The sequence below is a fragment of the Halichoeres trimaculatus genome, unplaced genomic scaffold (genome assembly GCF_033239565.1).
Source record: "Halichoeres trimaculatus isolate MK-OKI-2021-1 unplaced genomic scaffold, fHalTri1.1 fHalTri1_scaffold_7, whole genome shotgun sequence".
In the NCBI taxonomy this organism is placed as follows: domain Eukaryota; kingdom Metazoa; phylum Chordata; class Actinopteri; order Labriformes; family Labridae; genus Halichoeres; species Halichoeres trimaculatus.
Genome location: NW_027437185.1, coordinates 16019548 through 16047352, shown reverse-complemented (window position 1 = coordinate 16047352; position 27805 = coordinate 16019548). Strand labels below are relative to the sequence as shown.

At 44.3% G+C, this 27805-nt stretch overlaps 2 protein-coding genes across 4 annotated transcripts in view; one reads left to right on the top strand and one right to left on the bottom strand.

The window, feature by feature from the left end:
• The window catches only part of rmnd5b (required for meiotic nuclear division 5 homolog B), a 72166-nt gene that overhangs the window by 37007 nt on the left and 7354 nt on the right, over positions 1-27805 (top strand). Inside the window, exon 1 of one of the 3 annotated variants that reach the window (XM_074674648.1) lies at positions 27536-27666. The exons of 1 other annotated variant lie outside the window; for it this stretch is intronic. The gene's annotated coding sequence lies outside the window, so the exon portion shown is untranslated. Of the gene's footprint in view, positions 1-27535; positions 27755-27805 lie in introns of those variants that run through there. One more of the 3 variants, XM_074674650.1, reaches the window with a different exon arrangement.
• On the bottom strand, positions 16191-24266 carry LOC141793922 (uncharacterized). Its single transcript, XM_074674796.1, has one exon. It carries the CDS (start codon positions 24264-24266, stop codon positions 16191-16193), a length of 8076 nt encoding a protein of 2691 aa, XP_074530897.1.

Here is a 27805-nt window from a genome sequence, read left to right as displayed (position 1 = left end):
TCTACATCCAAAATACACCAGTTGTCTCAACGGCCCATCTCCATTGTAGCATTGGATCAGATAGGTTTTTACACAAGTTAATTTTTTGGCTACCATTGACATTTTTAGACATTAATTCGATTGCAACCATTGACTGCCAAGAGACACAATAGCAACACGGAAGACAGGCAAGTTCAGGCAGCTCATACTGGATACTCGAACAGAGTATGGGTCCTCATCAAAAAGACAGCAGAGAAAGACAATGTAGATCATCAGAGACAAGTGCTAAAACTAGGTGTTTTTTGTGAAACCAGCCTATGATCTACTGCTGATTACTAAAGAACAGACAAGATAAACACATTTTGCTCTGATGAAAGAAGAGAGTCTACTCTTCCTTTTGGTTTTGATGTTTGCATAGTCACAGAACACTATATTTTGTGGGTCTTGAAAGATCGGTCAAAATGCTCTAAAACAGCTGGCAGCAAATGAGTTGATGTGTCAACTTATGCTGGATCCGTCCCAATGGAGTCTGGCTGTGTCCCTGCTCCTGCAGGTCACCAGCCTCCTAAATTTACTGGCTGCTAGGGCTGTGATGGGCCAATTTACAATAAGCAGATTGAGTGGGACAGGAAGCAGTGCATGGAAACCACCTTACTGCCCAGAGACTTCAAAATAAAACAAAATGTGTCAAAACCACATCATATTTAGCTTGACTACAACAACAAACAGACACAATGAGTGCAGCCAGGCCAGGAGTCAACAGGTCTGAGGTTTAACAACCCAGCTTGAATAGAGAGAGGCTCATTAATGGAGTGATATGTGCGGGAGCTCCTCGGTCTTGTGACTCTATAGCCGGATCAGGGATGCATCATGTGTAGTTTTGGCATTACAGTTCTTGAAATACTCAACAAAAAACATCAAAACGTGCTAAAAGAAAAATGGGAGATCTTAGAGTCATTGTATTACATCTTCTGGGAACCACACGTTGTAACAAGTTTCATGTTAATCCATTGTAACAGCTGTTGAGACAAATATCAGAGCAGGGCCTTTCAGCCACACAACTCAAAACAAAATAAAAGTAGGTTAAACCATGAAGTCAGAAAGTGTAAAGACTGGAGGATTAGACTGCTGTTTAAATATAACTTCAGAGATTAAATCTGTTGCAGTAATCAATCTTGAGTCATGTTATCAGTCAGCTGCTTCTTGTGAAGGAAATTAAACCTTCCTGTCTAGGTTAAAGGCGGGTACACACTGCAGGATAAACGGGCTGATTTTTGTCCAAATCTCCCCCTCGCGATCAAAGCCAGCAAAGGCCCGATTGTCGGATGTCTGCAAATGACATGGTGTGTGATTTTGTCCAGTCGGAGCCGCTTGGAAGGCCTCCGAAAGAGGGATCATAGATGATGAACATGTTTAATATTTGCGACTAAAAATCATGTAGTGTGTGTGACGCAGCGAGAGGGGCCAAGCAGGCACAGCGTGTAATGTCACGTGTACCATAGCAAAGCCAATCAAGACGCGAGCTGACTCAGCTGACTGACGGAAGAGGAAGTAAGAAAATCTGTAATACTTGTGACGACTTTACACACCACCAACTCAAACTGTAATACACACAGCCTGCTGTCTCCATGACTTTTTCCATCATCGTTTTTCTTTTTGTGTGTTTTTCAAAATTTAAGAGTCTGAAAACAACCATTATTGCTTATTCCCGTTCGAGCATCATGTTTGTTTATACTGAAGTCACTACGCAACATTTGGAATATTGAGCGTGGAGAAGCTGATACTCCACTGATAATCTGCTGGAGACTTGGTTAGTGTGTGGTGTCCTCTGGAGTGCAAGAGAGAGATCTTGTGCGATCCGTCTTTTGTTGTCATCAAGTGTGTGCTCTCTAAATGTGTGAAGGTTTGGAGAATCCTGCAATGTGTGCCAGCCTTAAGGTGTGTGGTGAGGTGTTGACATCGGGTCCTGTCTCGACATGTACATGAGCACAACCAATGAACCTGTCGTGACATCACACTGAGTGATTGCCCCGCTCATGACTCAGGAATGCACATAGGCTTCCCCGTCTTCAAGGAGCCCGACACTGGTGTTTTTCCAAAGCACAGCTGGAGTAGTTTTCCAAAGAAATACAAAAGAGAAAATAAAAGTAGGGCAAAAATGTCACCTTTTGCTTATGGACATCTCCATACAATGTCATTTTTCTCTTTCTTTTCCACCGTGGTTTTGCTCCCTGACACTGAGACACACGTCACAGATTACAGCTATCAACACATGCCTGATTTATAGCAGCCATGTATCTGAGTCTCTGTTCATAGCCCTAAGGCCATAAAACACAGTGCTCACCGGGTGGAGCAGCTGTGGTTCAAGTTCATTGCCAAGGCTATCCTGGCCTTTATATGTCACACACAATACTCACCCCTTTGATACAGTGCATGTGAAATAAACAACCTGCACTGCAGCACAGCAACCAGCAGCTGAGGAATAATGCATTCACAGCACTAAATAAAAAGGCACTGTGAAGCAAAAAACATAGATAGTATACTGGGCATGCATTGCCAGAATACCCCCCTCCAGACCCACTCTGTATTTAGCAGGCAACCCCCCCATGACCAGGATCTACAGATCGTCATGACCTCACCATCCAGGAGGCTCGTGCATTCACATGGTCAGGGGACGACGGGGTGGCAGGGGTGTTCATTACATGATGTCATTAAACTGGACACACACACACACACACACACACACGCTTATCACAGCCCAGACTTGACCCCAACGTTAACATGAACCCCACGCACTGTGTGCAAACTGTTTTCCACTAGAAGCACAGTATGCATGCTGCAGCTTTCCAGGCGATCATGATCCCACAATTCGGCATGCAATAACACCTTATTTTAGCACTCATCAGAATAAAAATTTGCCTGAGGTCATTGTTTATCAGATGTTGGACAGGAGTTGGTATATGGGTGTGTTATTAATACCCCAGAGGCAGTCAGTTCAGGGGATTTGATAGGCTTCTTGGGTTTCAGTGTTTCTAAACTCACAGACAAATGTCCCTACAAGGCAGGTTTCTTCACCCTGAAATGTGCTAACGACTTGGCCCCACACCGAGAACGCCATCCCATCAGACCCCAGTGCTGCTGGGCATTAATGCAATTTATACAATCAGCTACCTCTGCCAGCAAACATGCACAGCAACACAGGGGAGCTGCCTCTAAAATCAAAAGCTGGGTGCAAAGTGGGCGCTGGACGGGAAGCAAACTGTACTGTGTGCTAGGGATGAGACCACTGTCATCTATCACAACAATAGCTATTGTGGTAAACAAGATACTTAATCCTCGATTGCCCCACAGGGACTGTTCAGTGGTCAGCAGCTGAAGACTGTGTTTGTAATGGCAGCTTCCAGCAATGACCTTAAAGAGGTGCATGCATGCACAGTCAGCTTTCTTTGACTAAATAAAGGCAAAACAACCACAAGGATTTAAAAATACATAAATGTGCATTTGAATTAAAGTGCTTATATTCTGAAATTTTTAAGTATGGCACAGCTTGCCTAAAGTTGGATCATGAGGAAAAAAATAGTTTGTGAATTAAAATAGTGTGTTTTTAAAAAAAATAAAAATAGCATAATTCAGTAATTCTCTTGGAATTTGTATATTTTAGAGTCATTCTCTGTACATTGTGCAAAATGTAATAAACATGCACGTTTTTCTACAACTACGCAATCATCATGCATGAATGGAAATTCTCCACATGACTCCAGACTTTGTGTCTGCCACAAAGTGCATGAAAACAGTCTCTGTCTCTGTTTCAGGCCGTGACACAGCATGTCTATCTGTCAGTTCTTCTGACCTTGTGTCCGTCTGTGTGTCTGTCTGTCTGTCTGTCTGTCTGTGTACTTTAACACTATCTGTCATTGCAGGCTGCCTATCTGTCTAGCCGTCTATTTGCAGCCTCAGACTGTCTATCCCTCCTGTATTTGACAGTTGATGTGTTATTTTGTCTGTGTGTCTGAGTGATGTCATTCAGGTGCAGTGTGCCAGGGCAGAAAGCCCAGGTGTCATCATCAGCTTTTTATTTCCTCCTCGCCTTTCCAACACCACCCAGTTTGGGTTTTGAGGGGAATGCATGCAGAAGTGCATACTCGAAGACATGCAATGAGAACATTGTCCCAGCTCTGCATTACTGCACGTCATGACGTCTTGTGAATGCAGATGTTTGATGCAGTGCTGTGGGTCTCGTTGCACAGCGTGACCTGTGGCACTGTTGTGGTCAAACTGTGAGGTGATTTAAATAGGCAAGCCCCAGGATTGGAGTGTGGTGACTGATGGGCCACACTTTCCCTTCCTCGCTCTCTGCCTGTCTGTCCTTTTGCGCAGTGATGATGGATGCCCTGCCCTCTGTAAATATAGACCTGCCCCAGCTAGTTAGCATGGTTGGCATGATCCAGGCTGGTGGTCATGAGCTAAATATACATCCAAAATAAATACTTCCAGATTCAATTCTCCACTGTTGTTTAGACAGGCTGTAGAGTATATCTTACATAAAAAGGAGCAAGAAAACATCTTTTGGATGAGACATGGTCTAAACTTACACAATCAGGGAGCTTGTAAACCGTAGAGTGAAACAGTTTTTAGAGACCTGTGGAGGAAAACACTGTGGTTCTGCAGCCGTCTGCAGAGCCTTTGCCCGGTGCTGTGGTGACTGTGGTTGCCAGTCACTGCTGTTGTAACAAGTCATTGCCATGGTTTCCGTCCAAACTCTAAATTCTGTCTTTAAAGGCACTGATACTGTGGAATGGTCGTTGTGGGTGGAGAAACAGAGACAGGCAGCCAGTTGTGACCTCAGTGTGTGACGCAAAAAGAGAAGCTATGATGTGAGTGTGGCACTGTGGAGTCCACTCAGGTGTTGTTGCAAACAACCACACCTGCCTCATGCGGTTAAACAGAGGGCTGATGGCACTTCCCACTGGTGACCTGCCAACGCAGGTGCTTATTAGCATCAGTGCAAACATTCAGAAGAATGGGACACTGTGCTACCATCAAATCTGAGAGCTGTTGTCTGAGAATAGGCCACAGAGGTATTCTAAGTGAGAAGTTATTTTGATGTAGCAGAATGGGACAAGAGACTCTTTGAGAAAGTTCAGAAGAAGCTTATCGTGCTGCTGCTCTGACCGCACTGGTAGGTTGGAATCTGGCCCTGTGAGAGTTTCCATTCTCTCCACAACAATAGACGGCCTTCTCCGCCTGCTCGTACCCAGATGACTTGCAATGCTACAGTCACTCAAACATGTCTGCAGTTTTCTCCTCAGTGCTGTTTTGAATAATATGGTCACCTATAAAAAGAAGTGCATTACAAAATACACACAAGCCCAAAATAGTTTTTAAAAAATCATGTAAACATCAATCTTTGATGACAGATTCTGTTTTAAATGGCAGAATTTTAAAATGGAGGGGACACAGTTACTAGCATCGGAAGCCACTTCACAATGTAATGTAAATAGTAGGGCCCTGGATGTGAACCATGAGGCAATCAGGTGTCAGCTGTAGATGTGAACTCAAATGTTGACAAATGTAAAGAATTTAGCTTTTATTAATTGCTATATGACACCTCTTCTTGCAAGTGGTTTACCATTCATTGTTAGATATTATCTTTTTAACCAAAGTCTGTTGTCGCTTCTCAAGTGGATACTCTCACTGTAAAGAAAGGCAGCATAAGGGTAAGGAAAAATGGGAAGTCTAAAACTGATAACTGATAGTTTTCCATTAGCACTTCCAGGTATTAACTCTTATATTTTGTGCATTAAAATGAAATTAAAAGAAGTTAAAAGGATAGTTCTTTATCAGACGTGGTTGTATGGGATAAATGTCATTAGTAAATCACCTATTAAGGATGTCAGTAACCTTGGTCCCTTTGTTAAGAAGCTGACCTGAGAACCGGAGCAGAAGCTTGGCTGCTTTACTCTCTTGTCAGAAAGGCATTTTAAGCCTGGCTCACACTACAGGATTCTCGGCCTGATTTAACCCAGATTCGGTCCTCTCGACAATCGGGGAAGAAATCTGGTCGGGGACTAAAATCGGCCCCCAACGTTCGGGCAAGATTATCTTCTAGCCTGAGCGGTTGACAGATGAATCTTTAGCCCCACGATCGTCTCACAGACTCGTCGGAGCCGCCCAGATAATTTTCAAACACGCTTGATATTTATCTGGATGATTACAACATTCATTCTCACTGAGGATGACAACAGCCAAGAGAGAGAGAGAGCCCCCTTACAAGAGACCGGACAACAGACAACAAACGCAGGCTCAAAGTGCAACTGTAAGGCTTCGGGTCAGCTGACTGCGCGCTCCACTGGCCCACTTGAGCAAGTTCAATAATGCCTTTAAAAATAACACATAACCACGCCATTTTCAGTAGCAAACTGTTGTTTTATCAGTGATCGGTGTGAGATCATGCCATTATTGGCTGATACAGCAACAGTTTCACCTCTGTTCCTCTGCGTGCGCATAATGGATGAAAGGAACCGCAGCAGACAGCTCCGCTTCTCTCTCCTCCTGTCCCACCAGTGCTCTAAAAACCTCAGATCAAACAACTGAGCACATGTGGTCCATCACTCTCTCTGGTCAAATAATCTTGGTGAAATCCTGTAGTGTGTGCTGTTCTGTATTTTCAAATCTTGTAGTTAGTGCGTGCTTAAGATTTAAGAGAAGATGATCTGTGAAGATTCTCCTTATGTGTGAGATACAACCCGATTTCAGAATCTTATAAGATTTTTAAAATCCTGAAGTGTGAGCCAGGCTTTGGAAACCAAACTGAGAGGTGAGTGATTCTGACAGTGACAATGATAAACCATTTATCATGGACACAAGAGGACATTTATGGACCAGAGTTTACAGAGGAGGAACCCATGGACCACAGGAAAAGGGTGAGATACTTCTGTGTTTAGTGGAGAGCAAGAGAGATCACAGGAAACTTGATCACATATGGCTTCAGATAGCATCACTTCAGAGCTCCTTGTCATTTTGAGTTACTGGCTGCTTTACAAACTTTCTTCAGTTTTCAAAAGTTAAACTGGAAATTAAACTTGAGAAGTTGGCTGACAGTAAATTTTCAGCTTAAAAATATGTGAATAACGACACATCCCATGGTCACGATACATTTTACTTACTTGACCAGCATTAATACCAGTGTAATGTTTGAGCTGGACTTTCTTAACAATTGATGGATTAAATAATAAAACAGACTTTATCTGCAATGGATTAAAGTTGCAGTAGGTGGTTTATAGATTCAGTGATGGGGCTCTAGCCAGTTTCATAACAAAGGGGTCGAACTGACTGGATGATAACACTGACTGTCAATGACTACCTCGTATAACTATATAACTCGAGTCTGAAAAAAGAGAATTACGACCTCTTTTAAGCATCCAGTGTAAAACAAACAAAAGGTGCTTTTATATTTGGTGTACAAGACCAAAAGCCACTGTATCAGTCATTGAACATACTTTTAAACAATGCAAACACGTTAATGTTTACGAGTCAGTATTTCTGTGAAGCAGTTTCGACTTCCTGTCTTGGCACAGTGTTACACTTCTTGTTATTGTTTTTGTTTCTGCTGCCAGTTTTCAGTCAGTGAAACATCACGAAACAGGCGTCAGGAATGTAAATCCTGCAGCGTGCAGGTATTTTCTTGTTCCCATGCATGGTTAAAACAAGTTGTAGACCTGGTTTAAAACATTGCTATGTAGTGCAACAAGCGGTCAACAACTTGACATCATACCTTTGAATATTTTAAGTAAGAAAAACATTCAAGCATTGCCACTTTTCAGAATCACAGTAACATGGCCAATGAAACATGAAAGAATCATTTTATTCTCAATCCTTTTAGTGTAGTTTTGAATATTTTTGCCACCCAGCAACCCTGCTACAAGCAGTCATACCAGCTCAGACAACATTTTCCAAAACACACTTTTTGGCTTCTCATGCTGTCTGTGTTTTCTGGGCTGGTCCTCGAAACTTTGTCTCTTATGTATCTAAAAACTGCTTAGCTTTAGACGTGCTGCTGCTCAGTGCTGAAGGGAAGGTATGACAGAGTGCTCATTAATCTGTTATCACATCGTACCTCCACCCATCAACAAAATAACAAACTTGAAGACTTGATGGAGCCAGTTTCGATGTCTGATATGTTTCCATCTAACTTGTGCTCAGAAAGCTCTCTGTTCAGTTAATCTCAAATGTAGATTATGAGTGACCTTCAGAGAATCCAAACAATAACACAATGTTTTCAGGTTCACAAATGTTGCATGTGGCCAAAAAAAAGTCACATCACCCGGGCACAGGGATGGAAAAAAACACTCAACCTCAATCTGATGATTACCACAAACAATCCAGGGGCAACCACCAGCATGATGAATTATCCAGACAACAAAACCATTAAGTTGGGGTTCCTGCTCATTATGATGTTTGCCTCTGATCATGCCTGTCTTGTCTTGTTAATGCTGAGGTTGCTCTGACCACACTGCCATTAGATCCAGTCTCAAGGGATCACCCCTGCATTTAGTCTGCAGTAGTCACCTAACACTGGAATGAGGGAAATCATGGTGAGCAGTGCCAGTGTGGTGTGGAATAACAGCATCATGCATATGAACATAGGGATGGATGTTAGTAATATTTACAAAGAAAAAAAGACCAATGCATCAAAGGCTGTCCCATTTCAAAGATTCCCACAGATGGGACAGAAAAATATTTCCTTTTCCCAGTGCGGAGGATCCAACATATCCCGTAATTCTTTGTGCACCAATTGATTCAAAGTCATAATATTCTGTTAGACGTAATTTAAGGGTTCAACACAATTACAAGATTTACAAATGTTATTAAAAAAAAAAAAACATTGATCCTTGTGATTATTTACGTGACCTTAAATAGTACCGGGTACTTATCCATTGCTTGGCAAAAGGATCGGTGCTATGTGACGCCAGCGTTCAGATGTGAGAATTTGAATTTGAATCAGTTTGTAGACCAAACTGTCTCTATTCAGTTCAGCCTTTGCAATCTTCAAACCAGGTCTTCTGAAGACTGAAGGACCGTTTACACGACAATGGTTTTGGGTGAAACGCAAACTTTTTTGCGTTTCACCCTCACGTTTACATGGAAACGGCGTTTCAGCCGACCCAAATCGCAAACTTTTGAAAACGGCCTCAAAAGTGGGATATTTCTGAAACGCCGCCGACATCCTTGCCATGTAAATGGTAAGCCAGCGTTTTCAGTGGAAACGCTGACCTCACACTCCGCCTCGCGCGAGCGCATGCAATAGTCCAACAGTACCGTTGTTACGATCTTTGCAAACTACAGTGTTGTGCTTGTGCTGCTCAATCTGCTCAATCTGCCGAGTGTCTTAATACAAAATGTGCATCTGTTGCTCCACTTTTGCGCTTAGTACTCCCCAATACACCAGATGATCGGCTCAACTCTACTTTGGTGGAGAGCTCCCAAAAGCAGCTTCTGGACAAGATGGTTATAGCCCCGACTACAGGCCTGGCATACTCACTACAGCGTTTTCAGTCCCTCTGCGTTTCTGTGTAAAAACAGATTTTCTTCGCTGCGTTTTAGCGTTTTCAGATGGAAATTTGTCGTGTAAACGGGGCCTGAAGGCTGTGAATTGAGATGGAGCTAGCACTGGCTGTATATTCAGAGTGCAGCATAGAGTAGCACCCCAAGAAAGGTGAAATCATGTGACAAAGGAGACACATTTCCCTGTGGTATTCAAGGTATCAGCGGCTTTCTTCTTTTATGATGAAGTTGTCCTTATCCATGTTGATTTCCTTGACCTCTGTAAACCTCTGACCTGTTGACTCTAGGCCTGGCTCCACTCATTATGAAAGCTTGTTATCGCAGTTAGGTCACTTAAACCTTGGTTCGTCTTGATACAGCATTTTGTGGTGTTTCCACTGACTAACTCTGGGACAGATTCCCAAATAATCCAACCGCACTGTCCCACTTTTTTCGACCCTTCTGTTGGGGTGCCAGACGAACTGATCCTATCCCAGAAGGCGGAGCTACAACACTGCAGTCCGTTGATTGGGCGAAAGAATTGTTACTTCCCATGCAACAGTGGCTGCTGTATTTCTTGTGTTACACAGCCTTTTCTGAAACAAAGCTTGATTGCGCTCCATAACTACAAGCCACATGGCAACCACAAAGAAGAGGAATTGCTGGATGTCTCCCATTGTTGCTCTCTCTTTGTGTCACGTTATTCATCTTCATTCAATTTATTGGCAAGGTACACGGTGTTGCGCTGATATGGCGCTACACTATTACATAAGTGACGTGGCTATTAGCATTCGGCCTACACACTACCTACGGGGGGGCGGGGGTTGGCTGTGGAAACTTAAACAGGATTAGGCTTAACTGATCCAACCTGTGCCAAACAGTACTGATCCATACTGGACTGTCAACACAGGGGGCTTTTTATTCTGAAAATCAACTGAAAGTTTTGTGAAACACAAGTTTATTGTAAAATGCTGAAAAACAAAAAATACCCCTCGTGGACGTTCTTCTAAAGTCTTGGAGAATGTTTTAGTGCCTTTATCATTTATCACAGGTCCAGTCCAGAGACTTGACCCTGCTTCAGAACAAATGGGTGGCCCACAATGCCAAAGGGGAACATTAATAATTCAGCCCTCATTCTCTCATCAGGGTAGTGAAACCCTGCCCCTGTAAGGATGAAACAGATTTTCAGACTCTTCTGTTCCTTCTCATATCAGGCTGCTAACGCTGACTATAAAAGGTGACACATTCTCAGCTCTCCCTGCTCCTATAAACTTGCGCTGGATGAGGTGTGGTGGAGCAGATATGGATTAATTCATACTTGTGTTATCTTACCTACATCATCATGTTGTGAGGAAACTACTAAATAAAGAAGCCTGACAGCACTCTCAGTTTGATCTGGAAAGGAGGCGTGTATCTGAGCAGAGGTCTAAAGTAATTAGTCATTGTCTCAGGGACAGTTTATTCCTCCAAACCTTGCAAACTAGTGTGGGATCATCGCAAGGATTCTGATTTAATTTCCATCTTCTTATGTTGTCCTTGCTTGAAAAAAAGGTTAAATACTACCTGTTTACTTAAAGCAATAAGTAAGTTTATATGACACATGATAAAAGTTCAAAGCTTGAACTTGACATCTCCCTTCAACTGAAAAATGTGTTGCCCTCTCTTCCTGTTTCTTGCCCGCATCTCTGTCACCTGTTTGGCAATGGCCTCACACTGACCTGTAATGACTCTGCATAGTTTCCCGTATATACCCGTGTGCTGCAGGATCTCAAGTCCTCTAAAGCATACCATAGATTTTCCAGACCATGTCTCAGATTCCACATACCCCACTTGATGCTAAAGCAGCCACAGACTCTCGACTTAAAGAAGGGGTACGGGAATATTACTGCTCCCTCAGGAGACTGGTGCATTACTATGATCTCTTTCTCCTCTAATGTCTAATAGCCGTTTTATTAAATGTCTGCAGTCTGTGAGGCAAGGGCCACCCTGCGGTGACTCATCACTTTTACCTCATGCTCCAGGAATCCAGTGACCCATACACACCTACTCATAACAGACCTAAAAGCTGAACGAGAGCAAAGGTTCATTCCCAGGAGATTCACTCACTCTAATATCTGCCAGACCTCTCTGCAGTTGGCGGCGGCTCCCAGTGTGTGTGTGTGTAATATCTCTGTCCAAGTCAAGTGAAGGAGCAGTGGAGCAAATAGCTGACATGGCTGGTATCAATAAGAGCTGAGACGTGTCATCAGCTCTGAGTGATCCAGGATGGAGGCAGCGAGGAGCCTGTCCCTGTCGATAATTCATCTCCCACTCTCACGCTCTTGCTCGCCTCATTCCTTCCATTCCTCATTGATCTGCTACCCAGGTCCAGCGAGGAAGAGGACAACGGGTAAAGTGATCAGGCTATGACATCATTTTCTGGCTACCTCATCCTCCACTCTGGATAATACGAGTGTGTTTATGTCTATGTGTGACCCAGTCTTTAAAAGGAAAACAGACTCATGCTTTAAGTAATAATTTCCTCTCTAGACATGAGGGGTCCTGGGACACTAAAGGGACCAGACTAGTCTAGACTAATGATTTCCACTATGGATGAAAACATCTCCTCTCTGTTAGGCTGAATTTTTTCAGCTCATATTTCACTTATAGTCCCGACTGTCTCATTGTGATAAAGCAATCATCCTAAATCAATATGTAAAATAACACACTGTACATGTGAGTCATGTCAGACTAGATCTTTTATGTCTGATAAAGATCATTTACAAGTGTTTGGGCTGAAGCAATCTCAGGACATGACGTGAAACTTACACAGACAGGTAGGCACACCACCTGGTGGAGAATGGGAGGTCTATGACACACAGAGGAGGCACACGCACACACCAATTTGCAACAAACAATCATTGTTATGCTCTGTGGTTGCGTGGCAACAAGGTGAACACCGGGGGGCGAGGCTTCAGGTGCACAGCGGCGTCTCACATTGCCCCTTTTTTCTCTTATCTCCGCTCTTCTTGCTTCACTATGAGCTGTCACAGTCGGCACACTGTGTGATACAGCTCACTTCCTGCCAGAGGAAAGCCTTATATGGGCATCGACCTGGGTGTGCAGGTGAGGCAACCCTCGAGGGAAGCAGGAGTGAAGTTTGCTGACTCCTTCCAAATTTTGATTCTCACATTCCTTTTCTCAGAGCAATATGATTTTAAAGCTCATGTTTTCTTTGGGTGGTGGTCGAACAGAAGGAGATGGTGGTGTTGGTGGTAGACATCACACAAGAAAGGAAAGCTGCGCAGTCGTAACTCTGAATCTGATTGTTTTAGCAGTTTGTAGTAGTGTGGTACCTCTTTGAAATAAAAGCCTTTTATCATTTGGATGAAAACAAATATGTGTCAAGCATATTGCAAAGTACCAAACAAAACACGATGAATGAAGATGAGAAAAGTTTCGACCCAGGTGCTTCTTCAAATGGTCTTCTTGATTTTGATTGACCTCTCTGAGGACTTATTGTTAACTGTAAAACTTTCCAGACAGACAGACAGACGGAGGTTACTAATATCAATGTCTACTAGGACCAGACATCCAGCTCATGATCTGGTTTCCTCCCATTGATTGTTACATCACACAGAGTCTTAGGAATATGCACTGACCTGCAAAACTCCCTAATTTCTCCTCAGGCTGACTCTGACATACAGTTTGGAATTGCACCTTTACAAACTTTTGTCATGTAATCTCTGTTGGCACACGCAGAGGGCACACACTGGAAAGTGTCAGGAAGCACATGACAGATTTTATTCCAAACAACAGACTTATCATCACTGAACTCTGCCTGTTATCTATATACCAGGCCCATGACACCCACTCTTTTCTCTTTGCTACATTCCTGATATCAAAAGACAATGAGGAGAGAACTTTTTCCGTTGACCAATCAGCCCCCCAGTGAGTCCACATCAAACACGGCTTTGGACACGGCTTTGGACCAACTCACCCACTCACACATGGGTGCGGCACGGATGATGGGACTCCTACAGTGTGTGTGCATGTGTGTGTGCATGTGTGTCCTCCCTTCAGGGGGTAAAAAAGCGGTAACCTAACCATAACAATAACAGACTAACTGGAAAGAGACAAGAGCCGTCCTAATGATCTCATAGTGTCTGTTTTGTGTGTATATTCGATTGGAATTCAGCATCGTCACATACACACAGAGAGGTGGATGTGTTTGGAAAATGTGCATCAAGCTTCATTAATCACTGATTAGAAATACAGTTTTCTCATAATTGGACATAATTCACATTCTTATAAATCTGACAACCCAGTTGACAATATTTATTAATTTATTTCATCACCATAAACTGATTTAGACTCTAACTTTTTAAACGTATTATTATTATTATTTTTAATTTGGAACAGACTTCGCCTTTTAAACTGGAATCTGATTTGAAACATACTGGCATCTTGATGTTAAATGCAAAATATTGCAGGCAGGTCCTTTTTTACAACACATCCTGCATTTCTTCCTGGAGTGGGTCCAAGGTGTGTGGAAGTGTGTGTGTGTGTTTGCCTGGAAGTGATTTAGGTGTGTCAGGAGGTTTATACAGTTAATTGTGTGTTACAAAGGTGTGTCTCCAATCCTTATCCAGGTTTTGAACAGGATCATATCAATAAACTTTAGCAAGTAAGTATTGTATTCAGAAGAGGAAGTTGTGTAACTGAGAGTTCCTGTTGAAATCTTTTGAATTTAATTTTTTAATCTTTAATTTTTGTGGTTGCACCTTTTAACAAATAAACTTGGCAGCATCTTTTCTTCTTGTTTTTTTTTTTACTTGGAGTAACTAACCTGCTTGTTAACTTGTTGGTTCTTGTAAGGATTAAACCAGTCTCCCTCTAATCTGTACGACATCCTCTCTTTATACGGAGCACTGTTAAAGCAGGGCTTGCCGATTTCACCAGGTGCTGATAAAGTTCCCTTCCAGATGCGAATATACTTCGCTTGTGTCACCTCTAACAGATGTTTTGTTCAATTAGGCACGTGCTCATGTGTAGCCACACGAAGGCCTCTCACACACAGATCCAGGTCAGACCTCTCATTAGTTTTACGACCATCCACATCAAAGAAAAGAAAGACAGATTTTGCCCTTCTGGACTAATAAATGAAGCCCTGGTTCAAGTTAACAGAGTTAGGTTTTGATTAGGAAGTCATTGAAGTGTTTTTACTGTGACTGAGTCTTCTTATGAAAGGTTAGCAGATTTAACCATACCTCTGTGATGGGACTTCCTGTGCTGCTCTGGTGGTCTGTGGCACCCTCCAGTGGTCACTGTACTGCAGTGTCTTACTACAAATGCACAGCAGCTGAGGGAGGGCTGATCTGTCCACTGAATAGTCAAGTTTTTTTCTGTTTAAATGTCAAACTGGGTGGACCACTAAACCACTGGTGGATGTGCCAGTATAATAAATGAAAACCATTTTTTTAAGTTTATTTTCTCATTGGCTTTGACCATAAGACCAATCAATAAACCTCATGCTTTGACAGAATAAAAGTTATTTGTGGCTATGCATGGCTGTTATGACTCCTTCCATTCAACTGATTTAAGTTAAATACAGTCATTTACCTGTTGGCACCGGCTCCCTAGACTCACAACTTAAAGAGCTAGTTAAACTGGACATTTCATTTACTCTTAAGTGTGGCAGAGCATATTCATTGTTTTATGAGAACTGGTTTTATCTTTTTTGGAGATATGAAAAAAATGTAGCATGTACTTTCACACCTCTCTGAAGCTGCTTACTCCAGTTGTGAAGTACATTTCTTATACCGCTCACTGAGTCACTTCGGACAATGCCCTTTGACGTTAAAGCCAGAAAGAAATAATGAGTGTTGTGGAGAACTACTAGCTGGTTAAAAGCAGGAGTTGACCAACAATGAGAAGCAGACATTGTGGCAATGTAAACTCTGAAGATGCTATCATCACTTTAAGATGTCAAACAGAATATTTTGATGATACATTTTTTTGTATTTTACACAATGGCAACATGCTCTAACTAGTAACCTAGGTGGTAGTTAAGGAAGTCAAGAATATGTCAATTTTAAACCAACTAAGTTAATTTTAGGCTAGGACTAAATAGGTATGGGCACGACAAAAAGGAAATACATGTGACAGTTTTTATTGGCATTATTTTTGAAGACATCATGTGCACAAACTCAGTCATCCAATACAACAGTAAAACAATAATAAAATAAATATACGTCGTTTTTTTAACAGGTTTTTAACGTTTTTGGGCAAATATTTCTCATTTAAATACACACATCAGTAAATCAGTAAACTTTGATTTTTGGTGCCTGTGCATGGCATCTGATCCAAGTTTATGATGTTATTACCCAGTATCAAAAGTGACAAAGTTTGACTTGATAGTTTAAAATTAAGGTGATAATCTTAAGAACACACATAAGAAAAGGTTTACTCTCTTTCCAAAAAAACATTTTCTTAAGAATCACGTTTGCATAGTAAAAGCAGCGAAGGGCAGCGCAAGCAGCAGCAAATGAACAACAAACACATTATTGCTGTCTTCAGTTGCTATGTGAAAACTCAAATAACATTACAGGCTAACATTAGACAGCCCCTTTATACACTGTGTATTTAAAACTCTACAGGCTCCAGGAAGGCGGCCTCTACCCTCTATTTCAGGACCTTTTCCCCCCTGTCGGGGGTAGGTTAGGGGGATGTTTGTGGTAATAGTCTGGTGGGGTGATATTCGGGCTTGCATTCATCCCTGTAGGGACATAATACATACTCTCTAGGTAGCTCTGGTCCAGTGGTGGATGGTTCTGGGGCTCTGGCTTGGACCCCTGACCAGAGGGATTACTGTAGCTGACCCCAGGCCCGCTTGGGTGCATTGTTGCTGCTGCTGCAGAGGTCTCAGGATACCGTGGTGGCTGAGGTTGAGGCTGGGGGTGAGCAGGGGGAGGAGGAGCCGCATACGGCATGTACTGTGGGGCTGGGGCATACATGTTTGGGTTGTGGAGAGATGGGTAGGGAGCTGCTGAGGGAGGGTACAGGCCTGAGTGAGACATTGCTTGCTGTGGGATGAGTACTTCGACATATTGGCCAGTCTCTGGGTCAAACAACATTTTTCTTAGTGGTTGCACGGGCACCTCGATGTAAAAGTACTTCCCTGTTTCAGGATCCAGGAGCACTCTGCGTGGTGCTTGTCCATAGCTGCTCTCCGAGTACAAACTGGAGCTGTCACCCCCATATTCAGAGCCATATGAAGGCCCCAGACTTTGAGGGCCACACAGATACTGTGAATCCATAGGTGGAAGGCCAGGAGAGTGGCCATGGACAGGATCACTGTAAGGAGCCCCAGTCATACCTGATGGCTGCTGCTGAGGGGATCTGTGAACTGGGGCTCGTCGAGGGTCAATGTGCTGCGATGGCTGCAGCAGACGGTCAGCAGGGCAGGCATGCATTAGTGAGGGGTGTGGAGGACAAGGAGGAGGGTGGTGGGAAGGCTGATACATAGCTGGTGGCTGGCTTGGACCAAGAGGACTGGATTTTGGGGAGCTGGGCTGGTAGGACATTGATTGTGGGTCAGGTCTGCATTGGTGTGGACGAAGAGGGGGCTGAGCAACTGGGTAAGGCAGTGCCTGGCCAGGAGAGTGTGTAGGGGCGGGAGGGGTGAGATTGTGCGGGCTGCGGTGATGGTGAGGAGGGGTAAGACCAGGGTGGGAAGGGCAGCCAGTTGTGCAGGAGCAGGGAGGAGGGCGGGTGGAGGGCTGATAGCGGTTTGACCTCCTGGTTGTCAGATCTTGGAGCATGAGGGGACTGAAGCTTTCTCTTTCATCATAGCTGGGTGGGTCATCAGAGGCATAAAACTGCATTTCTTCTGTCCTGTGGGAGCGGTCCCCAGAGAGTGATCTGCGGTATGTCTGGTGTGTGTATCCTGGCACTTGTGTTGTGGAAACAGGAGTCGGTTGTTTTGCATTGACTGAAGCTACAGGCGCAGCTTGCTCATGAGGATATGCCATTCTGGGATACGGTGGCTGGGTGTGTTGATCTGTAACAGCTGGCTGGCGGGGATGGCTGGCTCCAGCTGGGACAGGTGCAGGAGCTTGATGTGCATTTGGATCAGAAACTGGACCAGGGTCTGAGGTTAAACTAGGACCAATGGTTGTAGCCGGAGCTGTAGCCAAGGTTGTAACTCCTTGTGCATTACTACTGCTCTGAGGAACTGATCCAGACAGCTGCGGTTGTCCTCTGTCAGTTGACGCATCCGTCTCAGATGAGGCTGCTGACTGGTTTGAGGGATTGCTGATTGGGGTTGTTGTTGTTTTGTAAGCGGGAGGTTTGATGCTGGAAACTGCAGATACAGCCAACTTTCTTGTACTGTGTGATGTTGAAGTGGACTCATTGGAGATTTTTCTATAGATTGTTGGTGAGGACACTACAATAGTCTGAGACCTTTCCTCACTTTGTGGCCTAACAGAGGACGTTGTCGCTGAAAGTCTCTGAGCTTCATTTGGCATTGCCCCTATATCTGCAGGTTTAAATTTGCAGCTTGGCTTTGGTGGCACAACTGGCTTTTGAGAATTTTTGGCAATAGATTTGACTTCAATGGCTTGAGGCCTGTTGTTTCCTGGGGCACTTGTGTGCACATCTTGCTTCTGCGTCTCTTTGGACAGTGACTTAACCTCAATTTGCTGAGGTCTGAATCTCCTTACTGCCGGAGACCTTGGAGGAAAAGTGGGATCAAGTCTTTTTATCGCTTCGAAATCTCCCAGTTCCTTTGGTTTGGTGGGAGGTTGTGTTGGCTCATGCATAGTCCTCGGGGGAAGAGCACTTTTTTGTTTGGCTGTGTCTTTTGTCAGAGGCTTGATGCTAACTTCATCTTCTCTGGTCTTTGTTGTGGTGTCTGTGCTTTCAGACACTGCTGGGGGGCCAGACAAGGTGGATGAGGATGAGAAAGTCCTCTCTCTATGAGACTGAACGTGGCCTTCATCTGAAGAAGCTGTGGTCTGAAGTGGGATCTCCAGGCAGTTCACATGCTTATGAGGAACCCCTTTACCCCCAATAGCATTCTGGTTGTCACCCACCACTGCGCCAATGTCAGCTTGGTAGCCTTTCTCTTTTAGTAGCATGGAAACTGAGTGTCCACTGCTGCCAGGTGTAGCAGGCCCAGGTGGAGGTGAAGCAGTGGGGACTTGGGTTTTGGTAGAAATCTCTTCCTGTGCTGAAAAAGCAGATGTCTTGGTCTTACTGGATCCATCCCGAATTAACACTACAGCAGTGGACACCTCTCTTTCTTTACTGGACTGTCTTGGGAGGCTTCCTAGCATGGGAGGTTTTCTGTCTGTTCTAACAGGTTTGCTCTCGTTCTCGGACACTGTCACACTTTCTTGTCTTGCTGTGGAAATTGCCGTGTCTCCACTTAAGGAACTCTCTGTGTTAGCACTGAATGATGTCTCTGGTCCTCTGCTTACCTCTGTGGCAGGTTTTGGAGAAGCTTTCAATTTTTCCTCCAAGCTCACTGATTCTGTCTTGGGTATGTTATTTTTGTCGTCTTTGGAGCAAACAGCTCTGTATTGTATCTGCATTGGCTGCTGACGAGATGGAGGATTTCTTTTGCTCTGAAAGGGCGTTGATGAGGTTGTCAGCTTTGAATCTTTAACCTCTTCTTTTTGTTCCACTTTACTCTCCAGCTTCACCTCTCCGTCCCTCTCCTCCCTCCTTATCTCTTGCCTTAGTCCCCTCTCTCCTTCTGCTTTGGCCTTGTCCATTCTTTCCTCTTTCACTTTGTCTCCTCTCTCCTGGGGTTCATCATTCACAGTTGGTATTGTACCACTGGCCTTGAAGGACAGATTATATGTGTTTTTTACAAGACGTCTCACATCCCTTACTTTGTGGATGGGAACCTTGACTTGATTATTTCCGTTTCCTTCCTCTTCCTCTGCTATGTCGTCAACACATGTCTCTGCCCTGTCAATGTTTTCTTTAAAAGATATATCTGGTGAAGAATTCTCTGGTTTGTTATCCGCCTCAGGAGTGAGGCAGACATTCAAAGAGGCTTTCTTTTTCTCCACAGCTTTGAGCGTGATCTCCGGTGTGTTTGATGTGCATGCGCTCTTGTCACCCTGTTGTAGTTGTTTATGGTCCACTGTGTTTTCACATTCCTGGTCTCTATTTGTCGTCCTGGCCTGCATGCTGCAGGCTCTAGTGACAGAAGGAGCTCCTGTGTTCCCGGCAGTGGCATTTGCTGACTCACCAGCCTCCCTGTCGTCCCATGTTTTACTGTCATCTGCTCGTTGTACTTCACTTCTTGAATTTTTGCCATCAAATGGCACTTGTAATTCTGATTTAATTTCAAATCTTGACGAGGTTGCACTCCTGCTTTCAGAATCAGCATCTTCACTCTCCGTCTGCGAGAAGGTCACACTTCTACTGCTACTGGATGAACTTGGCCTGTTACTTGACTTTACTCCATAGCTCCTTGTTGTTTTGGCTCCCTCCTTAATGCCTGGTTCTCCTCTGACAGAAGGACCCTCAGATGAAATACTATAATCTGACTGAATGCTTGAGCTCAGTGTAGTTTTTGGAGACTCTTTGAGTAATGACACTGCAGTCTCTGTTGGTGGGCTGTTTTCTTCTACAGAAGGGATTACTTCTTCATCTGCCTGCTCATCAGACTGTTTATCCACACTCTGCATCTTCTTGGACAACACGCTTTTGATGAGACATGAGGCCATCTTGGTCTTGGCACATGACTCATCCAGAGAAGGAGATTTCTGTAGGTTTGATGATCTTTCATTTTGTTGGTTGGGCTCAGGACTGAGCTCAGAGGGGTAGCAATCTTGCATTGCATCAGGTGTGCTGTGCTGTCTTATGAATGTCTCACTGGATTGACTCTCCAGAGAGGAGCTTTCCACCATCACAGGTACCCCAGGACTACTGTTTTCACTGCTTTCGTCTTGCTTCCCGTCAGAGTTATTCTTTCTCTTCAGCTGGATCTGTCTCTTTGGCACTCCTCTTCTCACCTTTCTGTCTTCTCTCTCCACAGCAACATCTACACACTCGAAGCTGCCCATCTCATAGCGCCTTGAAGGGTCCAGGCTATCTGAGTAGTAAGCATACGGCTGCTGAAAGGAAAGTTCATCATTGTCCAGCCGTTGAGAGGAACCCCTTAAGTCAGCATAGGCAGGCCAGGCAGCATTGACCCCAGCTGGGCTTTCCTGGGTAGAGGGTTGAGAAATGTTGGTAGATGAACGATGGCTGGAGTTGTACATGTCTAAGTAGTCTACCTCAGGGCTTGAAAGGCTGCTGAAAGCAACATCAGTGAACCATTTAACCTCATGGTCTGCATCATCAAGCTCACTTCCCATGCTGGAGCTGGAACTCCGACAGGGTCTGTTTGAGGCCACGCGTCCAGGAGAGGTGTTCTTGTGCTGCAGGGTAGGGGGAGGCTGAAGCCATCTACCAGGTCCAACACCCCTGGTGTCTTGTTGGGAAGCCAGCAGACTGTGTTGCTGTAACCGTCTGGTGGCGAGCAAGCTCTCTGGGTAGGAATGCACTGTTGGCAGTCCCTGACGAATCTCTCTGCTTGTGGGAGCTGCTCTGTGACTTGCAGGCCCTTTTCTATTCCTGGCATTGAATGACAGCTCAACCTGTTCTCCTCTGTAACTGGCGTCCCCCTGCCACCCCTTCCCCTTTTCAGGAACCTGCTCCTCCCTCTTTTTCTCTCTCTCCACCTCTCTTTCCTTTATCCTCCCCCTAACCACTTCTCTTTCCTCCTCCAGCTGCATTTCCTTCTCCATCTCCAATTGCGTTTCCAGCCTGACCCACTGAGCCTGGCTATTACTGTCAACAGGGGCAACATCGGGGCTTTCCCTATTTGTCACCACTTGCTTTAAATGACTGGTATTTGAGGATGCTTCAACCTGAGAGGGGCTGCGGCCTCTGTTCTGCCACTGTCTGTATGGTTTCTCAGGTGCTATGATGTGGACAGGTGTAAACCTGGTGAGTGGTGGAGATGGAGTTCGCCTTCTGTGTACATGGTGGGCCATGTCGTGTGTGATCCTCTCTCTTTTTTCACGTCTTACACTGGCTGAGAGATGTTTTCTTGTGTACTCAGGTGTACGGGCTGGTCCGAACAAGCTGATGCTTTCAGAATGAGGGGAATATATATTGGATTTGGGCTGTGGGTTTTCCAGTTCTTGCAGATCTGAGTTGGAACCTTTCACAGTTACAATATTTGGACTCCTGGCTTGAGATATAATAAAATTAGGGGAAGACCTTTTGTCAACAGAGAGGCTATTATTGGTGTCTTCTTTTTCAAAAAGGCTTGGACAAATGGCTTGTCTTTCCTCAGGGGAGGTGAGACCGGAGCTTTCTTGAAGATCTGCTTCCTTCGGTGTTGCCTCTCGCTTTATACTTTGTTGTGTTGGTGAACTGACTACTTTTCTCTCGGCTAGGAAAGGTGAAGTAGATACAGGTGAATGAACTGCAACTATTGGAAATCCGTTTTGGCTTTCAAGTCCAAGTGGTTTGTCCCTGTTGTTGAACTCAAATGAAGGGGACACACCCTCTTTTCCAAAGTTAGTTTCTGTAATGTCAACAGAGGAGGAATTCACCTCCTCATCAGGTGTGTTTCTCAGAGGATGAGGGGTCTGTTTACAGTGAGGGTTGTACTCTGTGAAGAGGTTTGGTGAAGACTGGTGATACCTCTGCTCCGGAGACGGGGCGACTGGTGATGGATCACTACTTCTCTCCCGAGATGAAGGACTGTGGTGCCTGTCAGATAAAGGAGTTGGGAATCTTGCCTCTGGTGAGGGACTTAAATGCTTTGTGCCTGGTGAAGGTGTTTGATACCTTGCTTGATGTGACAGAGTCACGTCCGGCTGCAGGACAGAAGTTGTACACCCTGATACTAGTGGTGAGTCTCGTGGTGTATCACTGGATTCTGCTTTACTGCTCTGTCGGCTGTCTCTGCTTGGGGTAGGGCTTCTTACTTCTTGGAACACAAGAGTCCTATCAGCCTGAGAGGTGGAGAGATGCAGGAGCTCAGGAAAAGGGGGGCTGTCCCTGTCCTCAGGCTGAACAACAGAGTAAGATATTCCTGTGATGTGAGGGGATGAGGCAGGGCTTCTTGATGTGGCAGAATCAAAGTGAGACTCTAGGAAAGGAGAGGCTGATACCGACTTCCCCTCAGCAGGCCACTCTCTCCTACTGGCCTCAGGTGAGGATGCTGTCACTCTAATTTCTGGAGAGGGAGCAGTATGTCTGAACTCTATGGGAGAACAGTGCCGTGCAACTTCAGGTGATGGTGAAAGGCTATAACTCTTTACAGGTGAAGGCACCTGGGTCCTAATGTCAGATAGTGATGAAGCGTGATTTGTCCTGTGTGAGGGACCAGGAGAGGGACTTCTTGCTTCTATCTCAGTAGAGGATCCAAACAGGCCAGAGGAGGGAGCTAAGCCACCACTTTCCACAAGCTTGGGGTATGTTGATACAGAAATGATAGGTGAGGGAGGTGTGTAGCGTGGGGCAGGTGTTGTGGAAGTGCTGACAGGTTCAGCTGATAGCCTTGAGTCCTGAGTCTCGGGGGTAGTACTTGTGCCCCCTTTTTGAGTGTAAGGATTTGAAACCAGCTCAGGAGTATGGGGTGAAACTTGGATATCAGGTGTGGAGCCTCTACTTAAGAGATCAGGCAAAGAGATCTTTCTTCTTAGCTCTGGAAAAGAAGGAGAGGATGCTTGGGGAGAGTAGGATCTCTCTTTTAGCTCAGGAGACTGAGCTGACGAAGCTCTTGAGTGAGGTGATATATCTCTGCCACTGAATGAAGGTGAAGGTGTTGAAGTGGCTCTAGAAGAAGAATCTCTGGATATGGGCACGGGTGGCTCTGCTGAAAGACTTCGGTGTTGGTTAAAGTAACTGCCTCTCGGTTCAGGTGAGACTTGTGCAACAGTGAATTCAGAGAGAGACTGAGCATTCAGCGATTCAGAGGATAAGTTGAAACAATTTCTTGGTGAAGGAGAGAGACTTGAATTGACAGAGTGACGTGAGGAGTTTCTGTGTCTGTCTAAGAAGGTAGGAGTAAGTCTGCTTGATCCAGTCTGTCCTGGATTAGGTGGTGATGGTGAACATCTTTTTTCAACTGATGAAGAAGATAAGGATGATGCTCTTCCTTGACTGAGGGTAAAGGGGCTGTTATGACCAGGAGATGGGGTACTCCCACAAGTGTTGGAGATGTCAGATGATGGGCTAGATGCACTAAGCTGTGGTAGCGGGGATTTGCTTTTTGAGCAACCGTCCTCAGAAACTTCCGGATGCTCTAAGCTGGGTCCCTTGTCCTCTGTCTGACTCCTTTGTAAAGAGTCACTTTGCAAAGGCGGGCTGCAAAGCCTGTCTCTTGAATCTTCAAAGCCTTCCTCTCCTTCACTGGAGCCCTGTGCAGTGTGGTAAGAGCCAGATGAGTCGTTCAGATCATCCACCACGGGTGATGCCGCAGCTGTCTCCTCCACCTCCCTCTGAGGAGGGACAAAAGCCCCTACAGCAGGGCTGCTCGAAACAGAGGGTGACTCACAGTCGTCTCCAAAAATGTCACACAGGCAGGTGGTCTCTGAAATTGCGCTGCTTTGACTGGGGACGTTGATGATGTCAAAAATTTCAACGTGGTTTGGGGTACCGTCACGATGGCACAAGGACAAGGTGCGGGGTGCACTGCGCAGGAAGGAGTAGCTGTCCCCTTGGAGAGTCCAGCTGTCCATTGCTTGTCCACCAGCTCCAAATGATCACTGTGGCCAGTCCGGTCTGCTCCTCCAGTCTGCAGTGAGCTCTGATCCTGGACTGGAAAGAGATATGTTCATCTGGAGTGTGTGTAGCTTAGTCATTTTTATAATCAGTAACACTTAAGGTTATCACGTGGAGTCAAAGGCCTGGTAGAAGCCCACATAGATGCTTAAACATCGTGCACTCCTGCTGTGTTGCTAGCTAGCCAGAAGCAAATTTAGCCTAAACCCCCAAATGTTCCCAAAATACCTACAGTTCATAGAATAACTGTAAACCTCCAAGAGGTCATAAATATAGCTGTCACTATGCTTTAACAAGAGTTAGTGAGCCACTTGAAATTATTACACGAAAATGTCATAAAATTATTAAAGAATTAAGAATAATGCACATGTGATTTCAGCCATACGTGTTGTGTAGCTTGTCTATACAAAGTGCTACAAACTGTTCATTCAAAGTGAGTGTATATATCCAGATTGTCTTCATTTGCAAAGTACATGCCCTGAACTTAACTTTCCAAATCATTTTACACTGACTACAGATAGGTTGCCTGCCCCATGTGCAAATAGTAAAAGACAGAATGAAAGATACTCTACCTTTGGCCAATGATGAGGCTTTCCTAAGGGCATTGAGTTCCTCCGTGTCACAATATCTGCTCCTCATTCAGCAAACTGTCTCCCAAATCCACAACTGAATCCAGGGCTGAGCGACTTGGTGCAGCTCAGTCTGACAGGGCCACTCTGGTTAGACCGCTTCAGAATGCGAAAGGCACTGCCATGCACCACACTTGAGTAAGAAAAGCACAGAGGGGCAACTCGCTCTGGCCCATTTCATCCTCTAACACTTCCATCTCTAGTTCTGCCCCTCCCCTCTGAGCTGACCACGGGGAAACTGCTTACTGAGTCTAACCTGGATCTTCTTTCTTCTCCAGGCAGGAGTTTGGTTGGACAGAAGCTCTCCTGTGTGAGCAGGGCTGGGGTGCAGTGCTGGGGGTGGCTGAGTTTATAGTTAGCAGCAGGTGCTGATCCGGCCAGGATAGATGAGTGCGCCTGGAATCTGACACTTACAGCCAGCTCAGTCACAGGGCACCTCTATATATAGACCTATACTATCAAGGCCAGATAGGCTAGCTTTGACTGTTTGCCTGGGCTTGCCTGTGAAAAGAAAGGTGAAATAAACCACTCAAACATTATTCACATAACTTTTACATATTCCGTATGAGTGCATGCAGAGAGTAAAGGTAGAATATGCTTGTGTCAATCTGCGTAAACCCAGCATATGTCTCAGTGCTAAGGTGCTGCAGAGGTACAACAGGTCAAAGGTTAGTATGGACCACCCGACTTTGACAGCTAACATTCAGGGCTCCTGAGCTTGTGCGGCGCTTGCATGAAGTTGTTCTCACATGTTTTAAGTCACGTTTTACCACTTTACTTGTGTATACTTTAGGTTCCCAGACCACTATGGCCAATCAGAACAAAATACACATAAATTTAGGCTTTCCCGAATAACTCTAACCCTAGCCACATTTACAAACATTTCCTTTCAAGAGTGTCATGATGTTTTACCGCGCCTATTATCTTTTTCTTATTTGCTACAATAGCAGTGTCCTTTCAGCCACACTGAGGCTGTCTGAGCTTGTCTGATTGTAGTGAGTTTAGATAAGCCCTCTGTCCCTAACCTAATACCTCATGGGATTACCATTCATGCCCAGTCATTAAGTCATTCAAGCCAGGCCAATGGAAAATCTATGATTGCAGCCCTGACTGAAAGTTGCATAAGGCTGTGACATTAGGCTAGGTTTATTTTACTGTATATGCCACACCAAAATGTTTGGAGATCGCTGTTGACACTTGGAAATCAAAATTCCTTCCAATATATGCTTCATTTCATTTTCAGTGCAGCTTGTGCGCTCATTTTTGAGAGGAAAGCCGCACTCAGTCCTTGACCTTGGTGTAGTTCTGCAGTAAGGCTTTAGAATCTGAGCTATAATGGCTCTACATCATTTTATTACACGATTAATCCCGTATAAGCTCATTATTATTTAAGAAGTGTTGATAGACTTTGGATGCTCTTTCAAGATATGCAGGTAATGATTTTACTGGAGGCTCTCATGTCATGACAAGTATAAATCATTCATTAACAAGTTATAAGCACCTGTGATTAAGACTTGTAGATTTAAATGGTTTCATTATAAAAAAAATAAACAGAAAATTAATTAGAAATGACAGAGGCCATGTAAGACATTGAATTTAAGGGTGATAGTTAATCAAAGGGTTGAAGAGCGAACATGCATATGCACATGAATGTGCTAGTAGGAGATAGTGTGAACAGTGTAAGGAGAAGCCAATAAATTTGAGCCTCTGTGGTTATGGCAGCACAGTAGACTCAGTGAGGACTAAGAGGGAAAGAATGATGAGCACCCCAGCCATGAGGAGCTTCAGTGTACATCACTGATAGATTAGTCCGTCTGCTCTACTCCAAAGACCTCACCCAGCCTCAGGGTCAGCAACGCAACACACCTATAAGCTGTGCATAATTGAAACGTTACATGGGTATCTTTAAGTGTACAAATGTATGACTAGTGTAGAGGACTAATAGGGGGGCTGACGATTGCACATGCCACATGTTGTTTTGCACAGCACCTCCTCAAAAGAAAGATGATAAACATAACTAGCTATCTGAAATGTAATATGGATATTCTAGTGTTAGGGCTCTTTCAGTGGGAGGTGGTTCCAAGCAAGGGACCGGTGGCATGATGATTTATAAAAGTGCAAGTATTAATAACAAACACCAAGAATATATATATGATATCACATTACAAACACATCTTTTTTGAACTGACCTAGATGCTCTTTTAGGATGTGATTTGCTTTGCATTGCCCAGCTCCATACAAGCTGCAGCCCTTCTGTTGGCTTTGTTTGTCTTAGTTATCAATCTAAATATCATGGTGTTTGGTAAGTCTTGGGGACTGCTTACTCTTTGCTACTTTATGGTAAAAAAAATGTGCTTTTTTTAAAACTTGAATTAATTTCTCAATGAGCCTCAATGAGAGTAAGCATTTCTTTTACAAGATTGTCCTTAAAAAAGAGAAATGATATGGAGATATCTAACATCTTACTTCCCTGCTTGGACTTTACTGCTGTACTTGCTATTTTATATATAAAGACTGAGCCTAAAACACTTTATGTGCTAAAAAAAAATTAAATGCTACTTCAGAGATGCGTGCTTTTGATGTTGCAGCGCGCACAGGTTTTATTCTGAAGGTGGAGGTAACGCAGAATGCGACACCGGAAGTTCCGCAGCATTAAAACTGCTCCTGAAGTGTTGCCATAACAGGCAAGAGGCTAACGCTAATGTTTGCTAACTAAAGAGCAGAATAGGTAAGTGCTTTTTCCTTAAAGGTTAGTGTCATTATTAAGTGTGAAGATGACAGGTGCGTTAAGTGCTAAAAAGAAGACGATGTGGAGGGTACGAGCATGTTGTCACTTTTTCTTGAAATAATTCCGGCCTTGTCAGTCA